Source organism: Podarcis muralis, chromosome 6 (genome assembly GCF_964188315.1).
Source record: "Podarcis muralis chromosome 6, rPodMur119.hap1.1, whole genome shotgun sequence".
In the NCBI taxonomy this organism is placed as follows: Eukaryota; Metazoa; Chordata; class Lepidosauria; order Squamata; family Lacertidae; genus Podarcis; species Podarcis muralis.
This window is the reverse complement of record NC_135660.1, coordinates 38,641,456-38,652,099: the sequence shown is the minus strand read 5'-3', so window position 1 is coordinate 38,652,099 and position 10,644 is coordinate 38,641,456. Positions and strand designations below refer to the sequence as shown.

Here is a 10,644-nt window from a genome sequence, read left to right as displayed (position 1 = left end):
TAAGCCATTATAAAATACTGCACCTGACTGGCAAAGAAGTGACCAATGATTTTGACGACGACTTCCTCATTTTCATCAGGTGTTTGGTCACGGGGTACAATTACTTCTGCACTAGTTAAGTTCTGTAGTTCATTCACCTGCAATAGCACAGAAAACAATCTGATTGGAGCTGCAAAAATGTTAATGGCATAATCAGTAGGCGGAGCAAACGTGATTAGATGTTCGTGCCTCTCCTGCCCTGTGTATCTACTCAAGCAATCCAATCTAATAAGCATCACCTCTCATTTTGCTTTTAAGTAACAAGACTCGCCGCTTGGCATCCAATAGAGTAGTGCTCATTTGGGGGGGTGAGGTCAAGCTGTTGGACGGTTGCAACCCCACAGATTTTTCTACCTCCCTTGACCCTGATAGCAGCAGCCCTACGTACCGTTTTGCCACCTTTTCCGATCACACGACCTGCTGTGGAGGAAGGCACCTTAATGTGGGCTTCAAGCTTCACTTCTTCTTTCGGATTGAAAAAGTTTTCTTCTTTCAGTTTCCCAAATATTCGTCCTTGGGCCTGGGATCAAGAAAATAAAAAAGACCAGCTGCTAAATTTCCCAGAGTCTATAATCTGTGGTTATAAAGGTAATGTGTAACTCTAAAAGAACTCACTCTCTCTTTCCAAGGAACAAGGTTCCTGACTAGGAGCTACGTGAAAAGTCTCAAACCACTTGTCCTATCAGGACCATGTCCTCTTGCCTGCTATTCTCCCAGATGGTGTGCAAAAATGAATGTAGCTACAACGACACGAACAGTCCTGCCCTGCTGCACCTAAAATCCAGCCCTAGAAACCAGGACAGACCAATACCAGTTTCTCTACCCTTATTGCATGGTTAAAAACCCTAACTCCATCAAACAGCCTTTTGGGTCCTAGATCTGGAGCTGGGCATGTTTAGCCTGGAGAAGAGGAGGTTAAGGGGTGATATGATAGCCATGTTCAAATATATAAAAGGATGTCATATAGAGGAGGGAGAAAGGTTGTTTTCTGCTGCTCCAGAGAAGCGGACACGGAGCAATGGATCCCAACTACAAGAAAGAAGATTCCACCTAAACATTAGGAAGAACTTCCTGACAGTAGGAGCTGTTCGACAGTGGAATTTGCTGCCAAGGAGTGTGGTGGAGTCTCCTCCTTTGGAGGTCTTTAAGCAGAGGCTTGACAACCATATGTCAGGAGTGCTCTGATGGTGTTTCCTGCTTGGCAGGGGGTTGGACTTGATGGCCCTTGTGGTCTATTCCAACTCTATGATTGTATGATCTGTGTTCTTAAAAAAGCATGGCAGCTCTTAGATGCTACAAATAACAGGGTTAGATTCTAATGGTAGCACAAGGCCATGTGTTGTCCTCTTCTGTTGGGCTGCAGCTGTTCTGCTCAAACAGCTGACTTGAGAGTCAAAGCATAAATATGTGCATACTTTAGCACAATAGGACCTTCATCTAATGGCACTCTATAGGAGCTGCCCATATATGAATTTTGCAGGGGGGTGCTGATGAGGCACAAAGTGAGTCTAATCTTCCAGTAGCCTCCTGAACTGAAATGATGAGCGGTGGCGCATACTTGGTCGTGTCAACAGACAATATTTGGGGGCAGGGGGAGGGAAAAACAATAGTTTGCTTTTAAAACATTAATATATGTTCTTTATATCAGGGCTAGTAACAGTTGTAAAGTTCTGCAAGTTTTAAGAAGCAGCGGGGCAGGTCACATTCTCCAGTTGGAATTCAAAGTTTCTTTCACATAGCACTGCTTCTGTTACCCCTTAATAGGACTATTTCCCCAAGTTTTAGAGAAAGTAAAATCCCCTCCAGCCCAACCTCTCCTTTTGTACTGCACTTCTAATTATAGCACCATGAACATACAGGGGTGCTCAGGCAACTATTTTGAAACTAGCCGATTTAAGCTTTGATCCTATGCACACTTACTGGAAAGCAAGTGGTCTAACTTTTGGGGAAACAGTACCCTGGGATTATTGGAAGACACTGTCAAGTTTGAGACAATTGCTGGAAATGGAGAAATATGTAAGGGAAGGCTGGTGAGTGTGGGTATATGTGCTGAAAGCTAAGAATGTGGGGCTGTATGACTCTACTGCTCTCCATATTTCGGGTTAGCAGCAACATCAGAACTCTACTGGCAGGCTGCTTTAGTTGGGGTTGGCCACTCTTGCCTTCTCCGACGGCTGTTTCCCTCATGTTTTCAGCAGCTGACACAAGCAGGCCCTGATGCCTTGCACTTCATGACACAAGATTGCTACGTACTGACCTTGAATTGTGCTTCTGGAGGCCCAGTGATGATCACCATCCTTTCGCTGGCATCTGGACTCTCAGCTGGTGCAATCTGCAAGTCACAGAGAACACAGCACAGTGCAGCAAATTTGTCCCAGTGGCATTGGCCCTTTGCCCTCCATCAATAGCCCTGGTGCAGAGGTTTTGCAACAAGCCCTAGATTACAGGATCCACTTAAAAAGCTTCCAGACTAAAAACAGATACTGCACATGAATTCTGGGCTCCACAATACCAAAGGCTTGCTACCTGGGCTCTTTAATTATTGTGATACGGTAGACTAGTTTACATTCACCTCTGGGTTCTTGAAAGCACCTAGCTTAAAGGTAACGCTGCACCACATTTTGAGCAGGGTTTGATTTTTGGTAGGAGAGTTTCAGTGCCAGAGTTGTTGACACTTCTGTTGAAAAATTGCATTTCTCTCTCTGCAGCACGACTCCTCCCCTCGCTTGGCAAGTATGACAGCAGGCAATGGGGAGGCATGCTGCAGATTGTGTTGTCAGGTGCCCCCTTCAAGTAGTAGTCTGCACTTTAAAAAAAGAGGAGAAAATGATCCACTGCACAACCTACACGCCTCCCCCCATCTTAGCAGTTGCTTTGCTTGCACATAACCCAAGAAACCACTGGAATGGGGAAGTGGGACACAACACCACTATGAAGAGTGTAAAAGGTTGCATATTACATGCACACACCCCGCTTTGGCTCAGTGCTAGTATCAGGAATGAGCTGCGGGAGCACTTCCATGTCCAAAACCTGAAACATACATGAGAGGCAGCCTCTGATAGTGTAGAAACAAGGAGTAGTGTTAGAGCCTAGTGTATACCCAGATAGTTTGTGCAGTAGTTTGGGTATATCACAGGCTGCCTCCTAAAAATACAAGCCCCAATAGGCAATGATTCATATGAGCTTCCCCCAATTGGCTATGTATAACCCAAACTTGACTTGCTCGTGTCATGCAGGGCTGGTCAGGCCCACTCAATCATCAGCAAGCCCCAAGAGTAACGAGTCAGTCTCCACTAATGAGTCATTTCCCAAATATATCAGCTGTCCTGGGTGTGCAGCCAGCTGTCTTTTCTAAACCGATAACTGGTTTCTGAGGAGCTGTCCATAGCCAAGATATGCGGCTGGGCACCTCTCCTGTTGATGCATATTCTCTCTCTCCTTATCCAATGGGGCTTCTTTTGTTTGCAGACACCCCAGTTGCTGATGGCAATTTGTTTCAACCAGGTTTTTGGAATGCTATAATGAATTCTTTGGAGGAAGAATGGAATATGAATGCAGTTAAGAAAAACTGATGGAGAGGTGGTAGAACACTTAATGGCAGCGCTTGTGTCGCACGAAGGTCTTCACGCACAACTGCTCCTGGCAGTATTGGCCATGGATATAAGAAATCAGAGCTGGAGGCAAGCAGAGTTCTGTAGCACTTGGCTTCTGAGCTGGAGTGACCACACAAAAAGAGGCAATGCAGGAAAGGGCAAGGGGTGGGTGGGTGGGATTCTTACCTTGATTGAGGCACCTGCAAATCTTGCCAGCTGCTTAATGTGTTGGCCCTTCTTCCCGATAATTGCACCCACTGCCTGTGTTGGGATGAACAAGTTCACCACCTCTTGCTCTGGCAACTGTGGACAGCAAAGGGACATGAAATGCATATTGGGAAGAAAAACAAATCTTTCCCACCTGTATCGCTTTCCCAAGGTGGAGAGCAGCAAGCAAGGAAGCAAGCAAGCCCTGGCTCATGTCAGACGACAGGCAAAATCCACCCCAGCAGTGAAATGACAAGCACTCCTCAAGGAAATCTCAGACGGAAGGAGGAAAGGAGAATGCAAGGAAGAGTTAAAGCAGAGAGCTATCACCAGGGACTGGGAGTTAAATACAGTGAGCACCATGCAAATCAAACTATTCAGACAACTGAAGACCTACTGAAATCTACTGGATTTACAGTGCAAACCTATACATGCCTACTGAGGAGCAGGTCTCATCAAGTTCAGTGGGGCAAACAAACCAGGGAGAGCAATCTGGTCAAAGCAAATAATGGGAGTATTAAGTGTGTGTGTGTGTGTGTGTGTGTGTGTTGCTGTCTGCTGCTATGACAAAGAGTTTTGGCAAAGCCAGCGAAATCCAGCCAAAATGATGGTCATGGTGTGGTGTTGTCGTATCTTCTCTCAATCGACTGCCCCTCTTTCAACATACAAGGGTGTCGTACCCCTTTGATTGTTGATATATACTGCAATGGTACAAAAAGAAATAAAACTATTGCTTTCTATTTCCACTTGAGTCTCAGTAACAAGGCGTCTGCGAGCCAAGAACCAACACAGGTTGCCTATCTGAATGAGACAATGCTTTATGTCTAAGGGGATTCCTGGACTAGGGAAATTTAGTTAAGTATTTTCTTATCTAAGTACCAGTACTTGTTTTGCCAGAATGTGCTTAATTAATGTGTACTGAATTATCTCTTGGCACAAAGTCACAAAACATGACTTTATGCCAATGCTGCAGGCAGCTACAGAACAATGATTCAACTGGAATTTCAACTAAGATCCTCCCAGGCTACAATCAAGTAAGTACCCTCTGCAGACCACAAAGCCTGAAGAGGAATCAGTTTTTCTTCTCCTTTCTGACATTTAAAAAAAAGTAAAAACAGTACCTTAAAGTAGGCTTAGAGGTTGAAATTATTTCAAAAATTCAAGCACTCTTTACAAATTCCTCATGAATCAAAATGCAAGGAAACTCTAAATCAGTTTCATGCTGTATAAACTTTAAATGCTATTCTACAGTCTTGTATATTGTGCTAGCTTACAACTTAGGTTCCATTCAACTGACATGTCCCCTTGCCCTCTCAGTTCCAAACCTTCCACAGCATGTAGACTGTGAAACAGTCACATATGACATTCTTTTGGAAACAACAGAAGAAAGCAGGGAAGTTATAGGGACTGGTTGATTGCACACTTAAATGTGCATTTTGCTGCTGTTTTCTTTATGTATGTGCAAGGACCACTTCTTATTCTATCTACACACACAGAAGTGCATGCCCAGGATGGGGCAGCCAGCGAAGAATTGCTCGCAGGAATAAATGGCTAAACCTGTTTTCAGGCCAAGAAGTGGGGAGAGACCCAAACTTTGTTTTTAAAAAAGAAAGACATAGGAATAGAAAAAAGAAAAAGGAGATGACTTATTGCAGAGCATTAGTACTGATTGCTTTCTCCCTGTGATTCAGAATGGGTTTATCCGAATCCTGTTACCTGAATCATGTTAGAAAAGAAGTGGAATGCTGCCCTCCAAAATATCAAAGCATCCACTTTAGGCGGGAGGCTAAAATTAATCCAGGTATGCTAATAAGCAACTCCATCAGGATCATACTTCATTTACCTTTCTTGCCGCTCCAAGCTTACTGCTCTACAATTTGATGGAATGAAGAATTGAATACAGAGTGCTAGTAGGCTTGGCTTCCTAACCCCAGACACATTTTTTGTTTGTGTGAGCAATACCCACACTGCCTCACCTTTCTAGGGTGAAAGGCCCCTGGCACAGCACCATCAGAAAGAGAATGCAAGCTGCACAAGAAAGCACAAGAGTAGAGCAGAAAGGGAAGAACCAGGCACTGTAGGGTTCATGGATGAATATTGCCAAGGATTGTTTTGATATCATCTCCTAGGATAGGAAAATCTAGCATACGGAACAAAGCAAGCAAGGCTAAGGCTTATTAGCATTGCCACCTTTTGATGGATTGGGGCTGCATTCTTTAATGGCTCCATAAAATTAGGCGAAGGTCCTCGTGGCACAAAGATCTACTTACTGCAGAGCTATGGAATGACAAAGCCCGTATCCATGAAGGTGTCATCCTGCTATTTGGAATGGGTCAGAGCTTAATTGTAGAGTACATGCTTTCTATTCAGACGCTCCCAGATCCAATCCCTGGCATCTCCAGTTAAGAAGATGGCAGGTAGGACAGCTTGGAAAACCTCGGCTGAGACACTGCCAGTCAGACAGTACTGGGCAAAGGCAGTCCAATAGTCTGACAGTATAAGGCAGCTTTGCAAGTTGCAAAGTGTAAGTGGCAACACTCTAGAAAAAACAAGTGTGAAGAAGGTAATAGAGGGGGAATTGGCACCTGGCTCCCTGTGACTACAGTGGTACCTCTGGTTACGTGCTAAATTCATTTCGGCGGTCTGTTCTTCAGCTGAAACTGTTCTTAACCTGAAGCACCACTTTAGCTAATGGGGCCTCCTGCTGCTGCTGCTGCTGCTGCGCCGCCACACGATTTCTGTTCTCATCCTGAAGCAAAGTTCTTAACCCAAGGTACTATTTCTGGGTTAGCGGAGTCTGTAACCTGAAGCATATGTAACCCGAGGTACCACTGTACAAGGTAAACAGCAGGGCAGTGTAGAAGCTCCTCTGTGGCTTTGCTGTGCATTACTGTCACCAGTGCAACTGAGCGGGCCGAAACATACGGAAAAACTGCTCTGGAAACAGAACCACTTAAAAGCCTCCTAAGCGAGAAGACAGGGCGTGCTGCAAAGCAAGGTGCACGGAAGGCCAGCATCCAGGAAGAGCAGGGCAATGCACTTACAGAGTGCTGATGCGGGTATGCGCCAGTCGGCGAGGCTCCATAGAGGCCCGAGAGGTATGCCGCGTGGCTCTACGGCAGGAAAGAAAGTGACAGTCAGTGGGGAGGGGCTGGAGGCAGAGGGCCACATGTCCTAGGCGTGGGTGTGGGTGTCTGTAACCAGCATTTCTGCAAGGCCCCCTTGACGCTGACATCACCAATCCCTTTCCAGTGTGACATGGATGATTCTCAGCTCAATTCATGAACTGCCTCCACTGTAAAGATTGTGTCCAGGCTGACATGGAACAGTATCATCCCCCTTTCTGATTGTGAGCTCAGGTAGCGAGTGTTGACAGGATTGTAGCCAAAAACCGAGCCACAGAGAAACAAGAGGGAGGAGTCAGCAAGCATGGGAAGGAACCTCGAGGTTTAGAGCGGTACAAAAACGTCCTTTTTGAACACAAAACCTAAGGGGGCAAAACATAGCCAAATGAGGACTGAGCATGCTGGGCTGCCACAGAATGTTACATGTCAGCCGGAAATCTAAAAAACGGGGCCTGAGGGGAATGGAATGGCTGGTGAAAGCCTGACCATGAGCATTCCTATTAGTAGATGAGAAGAGGGTGCAATGTTTTGTTCCAGATCCCACTTGTTTCCATTGGGTGGGGGGTGTCTGTGTGCCTATCAGTTTAGGAGCAAAATTGGCCCACCCAGTCTCGTTAAAAAAAATAATTATGGTTCTATATACATGGAGGACTATCTAGGGATGCACATGTATATACATCTTTTAAAAAACTAAACAAAAACCTTATTCTGCTCCTTTCATTTCTCTTTGTGGGGATGGTAGTTGCTGGTTTATTGATCTTATTCTTATTTCCCATCCTGGTATCACATCATAAGGGTGTGTGTGTCAAAGTATTTTAAACAAATAAATACGTTTATTTTAAAAAAGCAAAACTTTCAAAGGCAGCTTGAGCTTCCAGGAGGTCCAGGAAACTGAGGCGGCAGTTCAAAGGGGATTGGAAGTGGGTCAAGAAAAAGCAAGAATGAACCTCCCTACTATCAATTTTATTTTACATTTCAGATTGCTTTTGCTAACTGTTATGATCTGCTGGCAGCTATTGTTATATCTTACCACACTGCTAAGTTTCCCCCTCTACTGCTGCTTTTATAATTTCATTGATTTTGATGAACTGTGGTATTAAAATATTTTAAAATTAAATATATAATGTGTGTGTGTGTAAAACAGCCATGCACTTGGCTCATCTAGCACAGCAGTGTCTACTCTGGCTGGCAGCATCTCTCCAAGACCTCTCTCTATCTGCAGATCCTTCTTTTTCATTGGAGATGCCAAAGACTGAACTTGGGACCTTGCACCTGTAAAGCATGTGCTCTACCATCGAGCTGTGGGACATCCCCTATATATATTTAAAAGCCCAATACAAGGTTTAGCTAGGTATGGTGCACTTTGCACATGAGTGCTGCCACTGCTGAACAAAAAATCCATGCTGTTCTGCATGGGATTACACATAATCAGATAAGGACATCCCTGTTTCCCAGAGATATACAGAATAACTTCTGCAGCTTGTTTCCAAAGTTAGCTCACCACTGAGGGATAGAGGGGAGCTATCACAATGAGGGAGAGGGTCACATCACGCAGCACCCTGTTTCTGTGGCCAAATGTGTGGGCTGTGATACCTGGCACACTCACAAAAGAAACCCCCAAGAGGTCCTTGTTTTCTGAACAGGGTAAGCAAAGTCAGCCAACCGGGTAAACAAAATGGACGCCAATGTTGTCTGAAAGTTGCCCTAGGATTTAAGGGGAGACCGGCTTTCTTAAAAGCCCACAGGGATGAGTCTCCAATACTGTCATCACCAAAGACCTCACTTCCATGCCCCAGCAATTGCACCTGCCGGCTTCCCCCAAACTGCGTAGCAGGGCACACTCCAAAACACTACACTTGAAGCAAAGATCTACTTGCAGGAACTGGTAGTTGTGTCTCCTCCTTTCCTCTAGAGGGCAGCAGGACAACACCACAGAGTACATTTGCAGAGGCACGTTCATAACAGGGTAGAGGATGCACCAGCTACTTACAGCAAAAGGGTTGTATGGGGCAGTGACAGCAGGCCTGCGGGCTCCAGCTCCAGAGGGGAGCATGGATAAGCCTGTCGAGAAGATGCCCAATGCATTGAGGTTAAGTCCAGGGATCAGATTGGCTTGTTGCTAGAAAGAAACACAAGGGGAAATGAGAAACAACAAAGCAACCTGAGGGAGGGCTGGGGAAACTATGTTTGGGCCACCTAACTTTCGTCCAGTGAAGTAAGACCTGAAGGTGTCTGGCATTTTCTTTCGGGTGGGCAAGGCATCCACACACCTCCATCTTTACTTGCCCCCATGGTGACTATCGGACTCTTACCCCAGGACCACCGGATTCTCACACAGCAAGCACACACTCAAATAGGGCAGGATCAAGAGCTTACATTCACTGCTACAATGTCATTTTCGTAGGCTTCCCGAAGCTTGTTCATGATCTCAACCTCAGCATTGGAGCAGGCCTCAATGCTACCCTTCACGGTGATGGTCCTCTCGGGGTTATAAATGGTTAAATCCTGCAAACTGGACAATCGGAGAAGAACAAATGTCCTGGGATTTGTCATGTGCCCTGTGGTTGACAGTACAGGCTAGGCAATAATCATCTTTATAAAGCAAATCCAGAAAGTTAAATCTATTGGTGAGAACAACCCAGATCAAGAAGACAAGTTATTTAGGTTGAGCGCAGATGGGTGCAAGAGCCTCTTGTTTTTCACTCTGAACTGCCAAGAGGACAATCCCACCACCCGACTCCGTCAGATGGATTAGCTGGAAGATCCACAAATTAGGAAGTATTCCACACACAGACACACCCGGGTATATGGTATCGATGGTGGATTTTTTTCCAACTGCTAAAAGGCCAGGTTAGCCAACCAGGTACCCTCCAGATGTTAATGGACTTCACCGCCCATCAGTCCTAGACAGCATGGTCAATAGCCCGGAGTGATGGGGTTTGCTGTTCAAAAACATCTGGAGGGCCCCACGTTGGCTACTCATGCTCTATGTTACAAAGAGAGGCAGCTTATTGGATGCCACCCAATATTTTGGGTGAAGGGGTTGTGCTGAGGTACATACTGTAAATTTCTCCTTGGTCTAACTGAGAAGTGTAATTTGGCCGCCTACCTGGTCAGCGGTACTTACGGAGAAATGGTGATCTTGGTCCCCGTGTCCTGCTCAATTTTCTTCAAGTTTCGTCCTTCTTTGCCAATCAATCTCCCAACTAGGCTATTGTGTGCTAAGATTTTCAAGGGAATCTCTTCAGCTCTGAAAGATGTGAAAAAATATTAAATCATTTTTTTCTGACATTAGTCTTCCCCCCCAGTCCTCCTTTCTGAAGTAGGTTCCCTAGCTGGACTTTACAGGGCCCTCCAGCAATACAGTGGTACCTCGGGTCAAGTACTTAATTCATTCCGGAGGTCCGTTCTTAACTTGAAACTGTTCTTAACCTGAAGCACCACTTTAGCTAATGGGGCCTCCTGCTGCTGCCGCGCCGCCGGAGCACAATTTCTGTTCTCATCCTGAAGCAAAGTTCTTAACCTGAGGTAATATTTCTGGGTTAGCGGAGTCTGTAACCTGAAGCATTTGTAAACTGAAGCCTATGTAACCCGAGGTACCACTGTACAGAGAGATACAGCTCCAAAGTCTTCACTGTTGGTCCTTGGAGAAGACCATGGTACATTTCCCAACACCACCC

General features: G+C 45.5%; 1 protein-coding gene across 3 annotated transcripts in view; it reads right to left on the bottom strand.

The window, feature by feature from the left end:
* The window catches only part of IGF2BP2 (insulin like growth factor 2 mRNA binding protein 2), a 59,119-nt gene that overhangs the window by 2,190 nt on the left and 46,285 nt on the right, over window positions 1-10,644 (bottom strand). The window contains exons 8-15 of one of the 3 annotated variants that reach the window (XM_028730826.2): window positions 10,092-10,214; window positions 9,341-9,476; window positions 8,955-9,083; window positions 6,884-6,952; window positions 3,819-3,935; window positions 2,297-2,371; window positions 428-559; window positions 24-137 (exon numbers count right to left, since the gene is read on the bottom strand). In XM_028730826.2, the coding sequence (XP_028586659.1) occupies window positions 24-137; window positions 428-559; window positions 2,297-2,371; window positions 3,819-3,935; window positions 6,884-6,952; window positions 8,955-9,083; window positions 9,341-9,476; window positions 10,092-10,214 (895 nt within the window). The remainder of the gene's footprint in view (window positions 1-23; window positions 138-427; window positions 560-2,296; window positions 2,372-3,818; window positions 3,936-6,883; window positions 6,953-8,954; window positions 9,084-9,340; window positions 9,477-10,091; window positions 10,215-10,644) is intronic. The other 2 variants (XM_028730827.2, XM_028730828.2) reach the window with 2 other exon arrangements.